The sequence below is a fragment of the Wyeomyia smithii genome, chromosome 2 (genome assembly GCF_029784165.1).
Source record: "Wyeomyia smithii strain HCP4-BCI-WySm-NY-G18 chromosome 2, ASM2978416v1, whole genome shotgun sequence".
Classification (NCBI taxonomy): domain Eukaryota; kingdom Metazoa; phylum Arthropoda; class Insecta; order Diptera; family Culicidae; genus Wyeomyia; species Wyeomyia smithii.
In genome coordinates, this window is record NC_073695.1 from 59,953,280 (window position 1) to 59,968,300 (window position 15,021).

General features: G+C 36.0%; 1 protein-coding gene across 2 annotated transcripts; it reads right to left on the reverse strand.

Moving 5' to 3' along the window:
• Positions 1–7,565: 7,565 nt before the first annotated feature.
• On the reverse strand, positions 7,566–11,161 carry LOC129724784 (uncharacterized). 2 transcript variants are annotated; one of them, XR_008727964.1, is made up of 2 exons: positions 7,725–9,509; positions 7,566–7,629 (listed from the first exon to the last, which is right to left on the reverse strand). XR_008727964.1 is itself a non-coding variant. In XM_055679946.1 (2 exons), exon 2 carries the CDS (start codon positions 9,370–9,372, stop codon positions 7,792–7,794), a length of 1,581 nt encoding a protein of 526 aa, XP_055535921.1. In that variant the 5' UTR covers positions 9,373–9,376; positions 9,570–11,161; the 3' UTR covers positions 7,570–7,791. The 2 variants fall into 2 exon arrangements, 1 of the variants encoding a protein (XP_055535921.1); XM_055679946.1 differs by adding an exon at positions 9,570–11,161 and having other exon boundaries at positions 7,570–9,376.
• Positions 11,162–15,021: the final 3,860 nt, after the last annotated feature.

Consider the following 15,021-nt stretch of genomic DNA (forward strand, 5'->3'; position numbering starts at 1 on the left):
ATCCATCAATTTTTTTAATTTGCTTATTTCTTATTGCTCATTTCTCATTCCTCATATTTTCTTTCAATTTCTCATTTTGTTTTTCTCATTATTCATGCTTGTTTTCTCATTCGCATTTTTAGTTTCTCAATCTCAGTTCTCAAATCTCATTCCTCAATTCCGTTTCCTTTTTTTTCTCAATTTTCGGTTTTTTTCTCATTTCTAATTTTTCGCCTTTTTTATTGTTTATTGTTAATCCCTCTTATCACATTCTACATTTTACGTTATCATTCTCATATATCTTTTTTTATTTTTATTTTTCCATTTCATATTTCTAATTTCTCATTTTTGTTTCTCATTGGTTTGGTTCTTTTTTGCATTTTTCGTTTCATCAATCTTTTTTATTCCTTAATTCTCATTTGGATTTCTTATAACTTATTTAATTTTTACCTATTTCTCGTTTCTAATTTAATATATTTATTTCCTATTTCTTGTTTCTCATATTTAATTTTTTCTTTTCCTTTTGATTCCTGATTTTTCATATCTCATGCTTCATTTCGCATTTTCTATCTCTTATTCATGGGTTCTAGGTTTTTTTGTTCATAATTTCTCTTCAAATTATTCATTCCTGATTTCTCATATCTCTTTCGCATTCGTTTTAATTCTCTTTTTTTTATGTCTGATTCCATATATCTCAGTCTAGTTTCTCTTATTTTCTCTTTTTTTGTTTCTCGTTTCTTATTCCTCCTCTTTCATTCCTTATTTCTTGTTTTTCATATCTAATTTTACTTTTATTATCCTTCATTCTTGATTTCTCATATCTAATTCATATTTGTTTCTCATTCTCATTTTTCATATGTGTTTCCACATTTTTCTTTTCTCGGTAGTGTTTCTTATTTCTCCTCTCTGTTTCCCATTGCTTATTTCTCAATTTTTATTTCTTATTCCTCATCCCTCGTTTCTCATTTCTAATTTCTAATTTCACATTTTTGTTTCGCATTTCTATTATTTTATGTTTCATATCTTTCGGTTTCTCATAACTCATTTAACTCATGTTTTTTTCTTTCCTCATTTCACGTATTTTATTTGTCATTTCTTGGTTTTCATAACGCCGTTTTGCTTGTTTTATAATCCATTCCTGATTCCTCATTTCTCATTGTATTCATTTTTCGGTTTTCGTTTCGACTTCTCATTCTTGACTGCTCATTTTTGAGAAAGAAATACTTTCTAATGTTCATATTTTTATTTCTTTTTACTTAATTTTCATTTCTCATTTCTTTTTCTACTCGTTCACCTTTTTATTTTCACACTCGCATGACAAATATCCCATTCCTCATCTTTGTTTTTTATTTTTCATTACTCGTTCCTAAATTTTTATTCATGTGTCTAAAAATTTCATTCGCTTTTCTTATTTCACGTTTCTCATTTCGCATATTTTATCTTTTATTCATGATTTCCAGATTTTTATTTCTCATTAATCTTTCTTATTATTCTTTCCTGATTTCTCATCCAGCTTCGTTTTGCCGAAGATGACTAGAACAAGATGCCTGACTTTTTCAGTATTCCTTGGACACGATTGTCGCTGAGCGTGAACGAAAGTCGAACTAACTTGTATACTGGTGATTTGATGATGACGGCAAGGTGGCGAAAGGTGAAGCTTTTTTATTCAATATCCTTGTATGGTCTTGCCATCTAATTTTCAATATCCTTATATGGTGGTGCCATCTAGTTTTCATTTTCATCTGGCGGTTTATGCACGATAAAACGATTTTGCTGATAATTAGTTTTATGCGCATTTAAATGATCAGATGGCAGCAGTAACCGTTGTAAAGGTGTCGTGGGCAAATGTAAAGCTGGAAAAAGCTGGAAGTCAGTTATCTTGTTCTAGTCATCTTTGGTTTTGCTCATCTTGATTCTCCTTTTTCGTTCCTCATATCGTTTTTCATTTTTCATTTCAAATTTTCAATTTCTCATCTCTAATTTTTAATCACATGCTGGTTTTCCATTACTTATATTTTTTTTTCATTTTGTTTCTATTTTTTATTTCTCATTTCACTTCTTCTATTTCTCATTTCACATTTTGTTTTTCTCATTTCTTTTTTTTTCCACATCTCATTTTCACTATAATTCGTTCCTGCTTTTTAATACCTTATTCTAAAGTTTATTTGTGAAGTGTGTTCTCGTTCCAATTTCTCATTTTTGATAAACTATATCGTTCTCATGTCTCATTTTTCGCTTATCATTTCTTGTATTTTATATCTCAATTCTCAATTCACGTTTCTTCTTTTTCATTCAATTTTTCTTATTTCCTTAATTTTTTTCTTTCTGTTCGTCTTTTATCATCCCACATTCCCTTTTCTCATTTCACTTTACTTATTTCCCGTTTGTCATTTCGCGTTATTTATTTCTCATTCATTATTTATAATTTCTTGTTTTTTCCATTTTGCCTTTCTCCTAGAATGGTATAGCAATCACTGGAAAAAACAAAGGTATAAAAGTGCTCCAAAGGATCGAATCTCGTATATCAATCGACATAGTTTGACGAGCTGAGCATTTTCTGTATGTGTGTGTGTGTATGTGTGTGTGTATGTGTGTGTGTATGTGTGTGTGTATGTGTGTGTATGTAACGCTCTCCAAATCTCACTCGATTTTCTCAGAGATGGCTGGACCGATCTTCATGAAATCAATTGAAAATGAAAGGTCTAGTTGCCCCATAAGACCCTATTAAATTTAATTGCAATCGGATTTTTAGTTTAGAGGTTATGTTTAAAAATGTGAAAATCACGAAATATCATTAACTCAGAAACTACTCAACCGATTTTAACAAAATTGGTTTAAAATGTACGTGCTTCTTAAAAAACCATTAACTTTTGAGTTTCATGAAGACTGAACGTGTGGTTCAGAAGTTATTTAAAGAAACGTGTTCTGGAGAGAGTTTGATCTCACTCATGTTTCTCAGAGATGGCTGGATCGATTTCCACAAAATCAGTGTCATTTGGAAGGTCTAGTTACCCCATAAGACCCCATTGATTTTTTTTTGCAATTGGACTATTACTTTGCCTGTTATGTTTAAAAATGTGAAATCCAGCTTTGAAAAGAAACATATTCCGAAGACTACTTAAACTCACTCACTTTTCTCAGAGATGGCTGAACCGATTTCCACGAAATTAGTGTCAAATGAAAGGTCTAGCTGCCTCATAACACCCTATTGAATTTCAATGTAATCGGTCTCTTACTTTGTCTGTAATGTATCAAAATATGAAAATCACGAAACTTTATTATCTCAGAAAGTACACAACCGATTTGAACAATATTGGTATCAAATGAACGGGATAGTTAAAGGGTCATTGATGAATTTTATAGTGATTAAACACGTGGTTCAAAAATTGTGAAAATAAACATGTTCCGGTGACTTTTCAAATTCACTCGTTTTCCCAAAAATGGCTGGACTAAATTTAACAATCTTAGTGTCAAATGAAAAGTTTGGCTTTCCTATAGGTTCCCCCGGGTTGTCTCTGGAACTCACAAGTAAGAAATTTCATAGCAATTTGATATGTGGTTCAAAAGTTATGAAAAGAAATGAAATTCAAAGACTATTTAAAACTGTAACTGCTTTGATCAAAACATATGGCCTCAACAAATTTAAATGTGGTATTGTGCTATTCGTACGTTCCCGGTATTGGTCGTGATTGAAGTGTACGAAATTCAAAGTCATTTCTTTTATTTCGCTATTTCTTCAGCACGAATATTTTACTCCTAATTATTAATTTTTTTAACTTTTTGCCTTTCTCCTAGAAAGGTATAGTAATCACTTGCAAAACCGAAGATATGAAAGTGCTCCAAAGGGCCGAATGGCATATATCACTCGACTCAGTTCGACGAGCTGAGCATTTTCTGTATATATGTATGTATGTATGTATGTATGTATGTGTGTGTGTGTGTGTGTGTGTGTGTGTGTGTGTATGTGCAGATTTTTATTTTCGCTTACTTTTCTCAGAGATGGCAGGACCGATTTTAATAAAATTATATGCAAATGAAAGTTCTAGTTGCCCCATAAGACCCTATTAAATTTCATTGTAATCGGATTTTTAGTTTAGAGGTTATGTATCAAAATGTAAAAATCAGGTTATGAAAAGAAACGTCTTCTGAAGACTGTTTAATTTCACTCATGTTTCTCAGAGATGGCTGGACCGATTTCCACAAAATCAGTGTCATATGAAAGGTCTAGTTACCCTATAAGAACCTATTGATTTTTTTTCAATCGGACTATTACTTTGCCTGTTATGTTTAAAAATGTGAAATTTAGCAATGAAAAGAAACATATTCCGAAGAATACAAAAACTCACTCATCACTTTTCTCAGAGATGGCTGAACCGATTTTCACGAAATTAGTGTCAAATGATAGGTCTAGCTGACTCATAACATCCTATCGAATTTTACTGTAATCGAACTGTAACTTCGTCTGTAATGTACCGAAATGTGAAAATCACGAAACTTCATTATCTCAGTAACAACAAAACCGATTTGATCAATAGTATTATCAGATGAACGGGCTAGTTAAGGGTTGACTGATGAATTATGATTAAACACGTGGTTTCATAGTTCGGCTGCCCTATACGTTCCCATTTCATTTGATTATAATCGAACTTAAGCATCCGTTATATATTGAATTGTTAATAAAACAACGAAATTCTATTATCTCAAAGATTACACGACTTATTTGAACATAACTAGTGTCATACGAACGAGTCATCTCTCAAACTTACAAATAACAAACTTCATAACAATTTGATGTGTGGTTCTGAAGTTATGAAAAGAAAAGAAATTCAAAAGCTATTTAACTCTCTAGTGCCCAAATTAATTTCTAAACGGACTTCGATAAAATCATTATAAACCATTATTAAGTATTACCAACCATTAAGTATTTATTAAAACTTTTCGGAGCTTCGACTGAAGCCCGCCAAATGGCGGCGTTGGGCACTAGAGGGTTAAAACTATACCTGCTTTGATCAATATATGTGGCCACAATATAATTTATATGTGGTAACGTACCATTTGAATGTTCCCGGTATCGCTCGTGATTGAATTATTCTAAATTAAGAGTCATTTCTTTTATTTCGCTATTTCTTGAGCATTTACATTGCGTCAAATTTCATATTTTATACTTCTATTATCACATCATTATTTTAAAACCAAAAAAATGAATACACATTTATTGGATTGAAGCGTTCATGTAAATCTATTTTTACAAATAACAAATTTGAATGAGAAAGGCTTGGTCTGACCGCTAGGTGAATTAATTTAGGTTTTCTTATTGTGTATTCCTGATTTTTCTTTTCTCGTTTTTCAAAACTCAGTTTTTTTTTCTTGTTGTTCATTCCTCATTCTGAATCTTTCATATCTGGTTCCGATTTTTATTTTCAAGAAACAAATTCGTTCCTGTGTTTAATTTTTCTTTTCTCAGTTCTTAGTTTTCATTTTTCAGTTTCAGTTTCTCATTTTTTCTTTCTTATTTTTAATTTCACATTCTCATGTTAAATAGGCGTCGTACACAAATTACGTAACGCTAAAATCTAGATTTTAGACCCCCTTCCCACCTCCTAAATTTACGTAACGCTGATCAGTCTGACCCTCCTCCGAAATTTTTCAATTTCGAGCAAACATCAAAGTTACGTAACTGTCTCTACTACCCCCCTCCCCCCTACGTAACAATAAGTAAAGTAGACTCAACCCTCCTCCCCCCTTCATGCGTTACCTAATTTGTGTACGACGCCATATTTCATTTGTCATTTTTCATAGTTTATTTTTTATTTCTTATCACTCATTTCTCACTGTTTATTCTTGATTTGTTATTGCAATTTCTTATAACTCCATTCACCATTTTTATACCTGGTTTCTCATTCCTCATATATTATTTCTCATTTTTGATTTCTAGGTATTATTTCTCATCTGTCTTTTCTTATTATTCATTCTCTTAATTTCTCATTCGCATTCGTTTCTCATTTTCATTTTTTATCTCTGATTCCTCTTCAGCGTTGCTAAACGAGCGAGAAGCAAAACATATCCACTCCTTTCTGCTCGAGACTGAGATGTGTGCTACGCTTCTCCAGTCGTTCGCACACACACTTTCGAGAAACTCTTTATTATCCATGCATTTGCCAGAGCAGCAGCCAGCATACAGCCGCTCGCGAATTCTCTTTTGCTTTTTTACTCACGCCAAATACGCGAGTACTCGAATAAGAGTACTTAACTAGGAGTGCTTGAAAAAATGTGCCCGAAAACGAAAATGCTTTGTTCACCGACTCACGCATGCGGCTTGTCCATCGCTAAACTGATGCCAAGCAGTTTTGCATCGTGCACCGACGAGCGAAAGTGGGGTGATAAATCTATATAGAATCGCATGCTTGAACGTGTATGATATTTGACCACCTACTCGCAGTGATGCCACAATTTCAACTGTATTTCGAATCTCAGAAAATCACCTTGGTGGTATTTCAATCTGTATAAATATCTGCATATGTACTGGACATATCCCTTAAAATAAAAAACACAATTATGCACACGTTTATGCGTAACATATAAATATAATGAAACCTCCAATACGCTCAATAGCATTTGAGTTCTTTTTCGAATTTCAACTATATCGAAAAGTTTGTTTCGCGATCCACGAAAATCAAAAAAAAAATCTGTATAGTTCTGTACTATTTCCAGAAAATCTGTAATCTGTATATACAGATATCTGCATAAAAAATACGCAAAAATCTGTATAAGTACTGAAAAATCTGTATATGTGGCATCCCTGCCTACCCATCGAAATATTTTTTTCGCCACTCCGCTTTGTCGTACCTTGTCACTCCGTATCGTCATAATGCGTCTTGACGGTTGTGCTCGCGAGAAAGGGAGGTACACGCGAGTGGGAAAGTACGCGAGCGAGAGTGCGTGTCGGCCTATGAGAAAACTCGCAAGCATCAACGCTCGGTAGTGTGAAATGAAAAAAGGAAAAGAGAATGAGAAACAGTACGACAGGAGTATCTCTAGTGTGAGATTTCGGTAGCGGCGAGAACGCCACTTGGAGTATCGCATGCTTTTTGCGAGCGAGTTTAACAACGCTGTTCCTCTTTTCTTTTTTCCTGGTTTTATTTCTCATTTTCATTTCTCATTTCTAATTACTTATTTTGTATTACTTATTCCTGATATCTCATTTCTCATTTCTTTATTTTTCATTTATAATTTTAAATTTCTCAGTTCTAATTTCTAATATCTTTAATTTTAAATTTTCCTTTCTTATTTTATTTCTTATTCCTGCTTTATCATTTTTCTTTTCTCGTTTTTATTTTTTATTGCTCTTATTTATGTCAAATATCCTTTCCTCATTTTTCATAGCTTATTTTTTATTTCTTATTACTGGTTTCTCATTGCTCATTTTGCATTTTTTAATTTCTCATTACTCCATTCACCCTTCCTCTTTGTTGTTCCTCATTTCATATATCTTATCTCTCATCTATGATATCCCGATTTAATTTCTCCTTTGTTATTTTCTTGTTATACATTCCTGATTTCTCATTCGAATTCGTTGCTTATTATTATGCCCATTCTGCTAAATCGGCACTCTCGGTGCTATCGCATCGATAGGTAGTACGCTGAGTTCTGCTGCAGAGTGGAAGGTTTTGTTATTGATGATCGCGCCGGGTTGGTTGGCGTGGCAAAGCATTTAACGCAAGAATTACAGGTGGCTTCAACTGTACTTGCTCTCGATACAACTCGCGGAGTGCGAATAATCGTAGCACGTTGTTGTTGTTGTTATTGTTGTTGTTAAACTTCCATCGCAGCCAGGGTTGCTGCGATTTGTTGTTGTTGGGCTTTTAGCTTCTCAATCGCGTTCGTAACTACCCCCTCCTCAAGTTCGAGCCGTCCCGGGTCGACATTTGGTTGCTGCTTTTTCCTAAAATTGAACATTAGGCAAGGATTGATGTTTCTCAGAATAAGGATTATTATAATGAAGCAAATCGCTGTCGAAAGAGATATTCCTCCAAACGTTATCCATAGATTGAAGCGAAGGCTACTTTGTTGCAAATAAACGTGGTCTAACTTCCTTCTATTGTTGATGGCTGTGTCGTGGATTTCCTTTATATTAGGTTGGTTTTGAATGGTCCAATTGATCAAAATATTGTGGAATGCTCCATGCAGGATTTCTGTATCCACCATGGTTTCCGAATTATGAAATTTATGGTTATTGAATTTAATCGTACAGTTCGCGAACTTGATGATGAAATTGCCAGTGATGGTTCTATTATCGGGTCCACAATTGGATTCTAGTGTGTGATTTTTAGCGTTTGAAATTAATAAGGTGTTTTCGTTTATTAGCTGTTGGGTAGTTTCATTTTTGTGAACTGAGGTACAATGTGATTGTTTTCCCAGTATTAGTGGTCTAATACATTTATCTTCGAATTCTTTAGTGTGGAATGATCTCTGTACGAAGTCTTCGGGCTTATCTGTTTCGAAAAGTTTTGGCCCACGCCGTATAATGTGGCTTGGGTACGATTTTATCATTTGATTATTTACGATCAGCGGGTATATCCTCACAATTGTAGATGTTGCGTTTTCCAATTCTGGAACATGGAGTATGTACAACAAGTCTCCTTCTTTCACGGCAATTTTTGGAGTAACAAACTGTAGGGCTTCGTCCGGAAAATTTATCTTCACTCCTTGGTCTTGAAGAGCGGTTTTGATCACGTTTATTTCTCGTGTTGATAAAATTTTGTTGTTAATAACGGAAATTCTGCTGAGGGTGATTGCTTCCTGGATATTGTCGAGGAGTTCATTAATGACGTCCATGTTCAACATTGTGGTAATTGCTTGCATAACGTCCAATCCATTCTGGGGGTTTAGAGCGCTGGCTATTTGATTGATTGCTTGCGTTAGTTTCGAAATCCGGTTGTTGATGTTTTCGTTAACTCTGTATTGCTGGTTATTTTGATCGATGATATCATTCATTGTAGAGTTAATGATCTGTAGATCTTGTGCATCGGGCGATCCGGCAATCCACTTCCACGCAGCGCCTAATGAGTCCCATCTCTTGTGTCGATGCGCTTGTTGCGGTTTCAACGCGTAGAGGGATGAATACAGCTTCTTGATCCGATATTTAACAACCTCGTTCATTGGGTTAGTTGGGGTTAGTTGTGTATAAAATTTTGTAGTCAGTAGTTCTATGCTCTCTTCGATTTGATGTAGATTGATTGGATGAATAATTTTAATGGTTCCGGTTTGTAATTTACAGTTGTTTTGTTTGATAAGAACGATTGGGTTATTATGAAGGTTAACAATATCTAATTCTGAACTACAGTATACTGGAATCGACAAGAGGAACCATGTTTTCAGTAAGCTTCGTAGCATTTTCCTGTAATTTAAAACGTATAATTGCTTTCGTTCGTGAGCGTCTAATTTTGATTGATTAAATTAAAGGATACGATCATAAATTTGCCTTCAATATTATAATTAGTGTTAGTTGGAGTTAGTCATTCGTTTTGTTTATTAAATCTACATACAATGGTAATTTACTTTTTTTTCTATATCTAGGCATTCAAAGGTACCTGAAGGTGAGAGTTGTATTAGGCTCGATGTAACAGACGTGTAAAAGTACTTAGACGTAGGGTGGCAAGCTGCCAATGGAAAGTTTACTTTTTAACCTAAAATGGTAAGAGGAGAAGGTTTTATTATAGGGCACAAACATTTTTTTTTTTATTATTATTATTCCGTTCCAGAGAGTTAGGTTTGTCTACCATTGAAGTGAGATGATCTGTGTGATATCTTTTCATCTTTTATGTTAGCCAGTTGTATGATATAGAGTGAGAACGGTATATCGTAACTGGTTTGCGGTTTCAATGTCTGAAAAGAAGAATAGAGAATATTAATTCCTAATCCGGTGTAGGTTTGATTTATGAATCTTTTTCCCGTCCTGGTCGTGGAGCGTTTGGTGTCCATCGTTATCTACAATTTTCAGTTCGAATCGATCCCTCCGTTTCGATTTGATACCTTGGCACTTAACGAGAATAGGTTGATCTTCTTCGAGAACTGGTGGGTCTTCTCTTGTAGCATTGTGATACATGTGCTGTTTAACCTGTGTTTCTTTGTTAGTGGCAGTAATTTTATCATAAAATTCATTACGGACTCTTATTAACTCAATTTGGTCGAGAGGTCTCTCCTCTCCGTCTTTGACTCCAAAAAATGCTTCACGTGGTTTCAAATTGATAGACGAATGGATAGCATTATTGTACAGCGTGCAGGCTAGTTGGAACATTTCTTTAAGAGAGAGATAGTCATACTTCGGCCTATTACACCGAAAGATTTCGATCAAAGTTGAATGAAAACGTTCAACTATACCATTTGTCTCGCTATTATTCACTGGTGTGAAATACTGTTGGATGTTCAAGTCATTTAGCATTCCACGAACTTCAATTGATTTTAAGGCTGGTTCATTATCGGAAACGATTAAACCTGGTTGCCCATAAAGTGACAGGTATTTGATAAGCGCTCTTCTTATATCCGGAATAGACCTGGATTTAACAGGGATTAAAGTTCCAAACCTTGAGAATTTATCGACAGCTGAGAGAAATATACACGGCTGTGATATGAAAACGTCCATATGGACAATTTCCAATGGTTTCTTAGGAATAGGCGTCTCCCCTAGTCGGATGCGATAGGGCTTCCTTTCGTATTTCATTTTGTTACACGTCTCACACAAAAGCACATATTTTCTAATTTTTGCTTTCATTCTGGGAAAATAATACCTTCTCAGAATTTCTGCTTGATTTTCTTTGATTCCCCGATGTGAAGTTTCATGGGTTTGTTCAATTAGTAGGTTTTGTTCAACTTCGTCAGGGATATCGATTAATATGCTCCGAGATATTTTTGCTCGAAATATTCTGTATCTACTGAAGTAATCTCTATAGACTTCTTGAACTGAAGTTAACATTGTTTCGGGACACATTATGCAATTTTGTTTTTTTGTATCCATGTAGTCTTTGAATATCTTAATTAGGGCAGGGACTTCGAAGTGAAGTTTAGTTATTGTTCGACGATAAACCTTTGGGAAAACAGTTTCGAATACTTCTGACTCATCCTCTCCTATTTTGAGAATAATTTGGTTATGAAAAAAATTTAATGGTCGCTCAGTACATTCAATGAGGTTTGGCGGACCTGAGTTGGCGGAATACAAGGAATTCTCGTCCGTAGAATCCTCTTCGTTCGCGTTAACCTCGTGGGTAATTCTGGAAAGGGCATCAGCTACCACGTTTTGCTTCCCTGGGCGATGCTTGATTTCGAAATCGTATTCTAGAAGCCTCAATCTCCACTTAACCAACCTGGTGTTAGGCGACTTCAGGTTCAGTGCATAGGTTAGTGGCTGGTGATCTGTATATAAGGTAAATTTCCTTCCAAACAAGTAGGGTCGGAAGTACTGCGTCGCCCAGACAATCGCCAGAAGCTCTTTTTCTATGGCGGAGTACCTCTCTTCGGTCTTAGTTAGTGTTCTAGACGCAAAAGCAACTGGTCTGTCTCTTCCTACACTGCCTTGGGATAGAACTGCTCCGAGGGCAAAATTACTTGCATCTGTGGTTAAGACGAAAGGTAAATTGAAATCAGGATATTGGAGGATGTCGCTTTGCGTGAGCAATTCCTTGCACTTCTCAAAAGTTTTAACGAATACTGGTGTATGCTCGACCACTTCTCCTTTACGTAGTTGAGCTGTAAGGGGCTTAGTAATCTTGGCAAAATCGCGGATAAACCTCCGATAGTATCCCAGAATTCCAAGAAATCCTTTGAGTTCTTTTTGATTTTTTGGCAAGGGCCATTTTTTAATACTTTCAATTTTATCGGGGTTTGGTTTAACACCCTGGTCTGTGACTATGTGGCCTAAAAAAGCGACTTCTTTCTTGAGAAACTCGCATTTGTCAAGTTGTAATTTAAGATTCACCTTTTCAATAGCTTTTAGAATTTTTTCTAAATTCTCTATGTGCTCCTGGAGGGAGGTTGAAAAAACAATAATGTCGTCCATGTAAATTAGACAACATTTTCCAATAAGCTCTCTGAGCACATGGTCCATAACACGCTGGAAGGTAGCCGGTGCGTTCTTAAGACCGAATGGCATACGCAGGTATTCGTATAAGCCATGTTCAACTTGAAATGCAGTTTTCGGTACATCTCTGGGGTTCACTTCAATTTGATGGAAGCCAGAGGCTAGGTCTAATGTACTAAAATATTGGCACTTGCCCAATTTATCCAATATTTCTGTAATATTCGGCAGAGGATATTTATCGTCTACAGTTTTGGCATTCAACTTCCTATAGTCGACGACCAGCCGCCACTTTTGCTTGCCTGATGCATCGGCCTTTTTCGGTACAATCCATATGGGGGAAGCCCACGGCGATGTACTCGGTCTGATGATGCCTTGGCTAAGCATTTTGCTGATTTGTTTCTGCACTTCTTCCTTGTGTATGAAAGGGTATCTATAATTTTTAGTATATATTGGTATTTCATCGCAAGTATTTATCGAATGTTTAACGATATTGGTGAAGGAAAGGCTATCGTTTTCTTTATAGAAAACCTTGGGAAATTTTCGGAGTATCTGGATTAATTTAGAGCGTTCCTCTACGTTCAAGTGATCAGATCGCACCTCGTCTTCAATCCGCCAAATTACTTTGGTTGCTTCGGAAGGATATTTAGATGGAAAAGTTACTCTCTCGAAATTGTTTACCTCGGCCAATATGCTTCCATAGTCGATGGTTGCTATTGTGGGTTCCCGGTTCACATTGACAAAAAGCAAGTTCGCTTTACCTTGCTCGATGCTGTATAATCCAGACGGAACAAAAATATTGGGATTAATTCTCAAGTCATTTTCAACGAAGAAATCTCCTGAGTTATCAGGCATAGGGATTTGTTGAATAGTATGTGATGATTCTTGAAAATTCAACTGTAACGAATCGGGAAACTTTTTTTTTAGAGGTATGACGGTGTTGTCCAATATGATACTATTAGTTGATGCGTCCACGATGCATCCTAACTCGTGTAGGGTTTGCATACCAATTAGGCCGTCAAAGAACCTGTGGAATTTGAATAAGTAGAATTTTTGACAGGCAACGTCCTTACATTGTTTAGAAAAAGGGTTGAAGAGTGTGTACTGTTCTATATTGTAAGAGCCAATTAAATTTTTAACTTTGTGAGAGGGACCCAGTCGCACTGATTTTAGGGGTACGAACTCTGGGGAAATATAGTTTTGGTTAGCTCCTGTATCGATCAGAAGCTTAAGCGGAGGACTGGACTTGGAGAGAATCTCCAGGTAAGGAAGAAAACTCATTCTATCTCTTGTTGCTCTAATTCCGGAGGAAAATTTAGCTCTTCTCCGAGATACTCTGGTTTATTTCCTTCTTCTGTGTATTCTTCATGTTGTGGATTAAAATATTCGCAATGCATATTTATTTGTGGGTTATTATTATAATAGTTTGATTTAGTCTGACGAAAATTGGGAGGAAGTGCTTTTTCCTGCTTAATGGGAGGGAACCGTGATCCGGACTGATTATTTGGGTTAAATAATTTCGGTACGGGGACGTTATTAACTGGTGGTTGTTGTTGGAAATATGGCCTATTTGCTACAACTTGACGTCTTGCTGCCCCGTATTGGTTTTGCGTCAAATTTGGTTGATATCGAGCATTACTCGGATTCATATAATTTGATTTCCTGGTCCTTTCTTTTCGTCTCTTGTAAGCATTGTCTTGGTCTAACGCATTCTGATAGGCAGAATACAGGCTGGTAGGTCTACTTGTTCTCGTTAATGACGATATTGAATCGTCCAGTCCGTCGACATAGGCATTTGTTACCATGGTCTCATAAGTTTCCATGATGCTCACCGCACAAGTTTTCAATTTATCATCAAGCATAACTTTCGCTCTAATTCCGGATAATACTGCATCACACTGGTGATAAAAATTTTCTACACTAAGATTTTTCTGTTGCAAATAAGGGATTTTGTTTAAAAGAGTGGATAAGTCTTGTTTGTCTCCAAAACGATCTTTTAATTTCTTTTTAATCGCGTCCCAAGTGCAATCTGTGTTGCTTAATAATAAAGCCTCATTAGCTTTTCCGCTTATTTTGTCCCTAATAACTGATTCCCAAATTGGCAACATTAAAGGAGTTTTGTCTGCCGGCACTAATCGTTTTGCGCACTCGAGTTTTCTCTCTACGGAGTCCAGCCACGCTGGCAATTCTTTTTCGACACCGCTGTATTCCGGGATCATTTTAATCACGTCCGGAACCCTGGTGAGATCGAAATTGTCTCTCGGTTGCGAGACAGGTATTGATCTTTGCGACGCATTCTGCAGCCTTTCGAGTTGCAAAGACTGTTGTTCGACCAGGCGCTCGAGTTCACTTATTTTTTCTGCCATTTCAGACATTTTGCGTGTTAGCATTAACTTTTTTGATGAAATTAAATTTTAGAAAAATTAGAAACTTTCGTTACTATTTCTGGCTGATTTATTTATTCACAACCGCACACGCGCAATTGATACACACTCGGTCTTAATTCTAGCACCGATTAGGGTAAAACTAGTTTTAGTTAAAAAAAAATTACTTACAAAAAGACGATGTTCTCTCGTCTGAGTTGGAGGTAGTGATTGTGTTTGGTGTCGTCTCTACGGGTTTGTCCTCAATCCTTCGATAAACCGTCGATGGCGTCCTTGGCGATTCCGATATTCCCTCGGAGAAGCACTGCTGACAGGAACAAACACACGTGAACGAAATCAAACACAGTTCTTAAACCGACTTCGCCAGTTATAAGCTTGCAACAATTAATGTTCGGATTGACGTGAGGACGACCTGCTACGTTTACGAGTTAAAACAATAATGATTTATTTTACTTATAAAATGCTACACTGCTCGCGATTGTCGTCGTCGCCGTCGTCGTCGTCGTAGCTGTCCAAGGGTCATTATGCCCATTCTGCTAAATCGGCACTCTCGGTGCTATCGCATCGATAGGTAGTACGCTGAGTTCT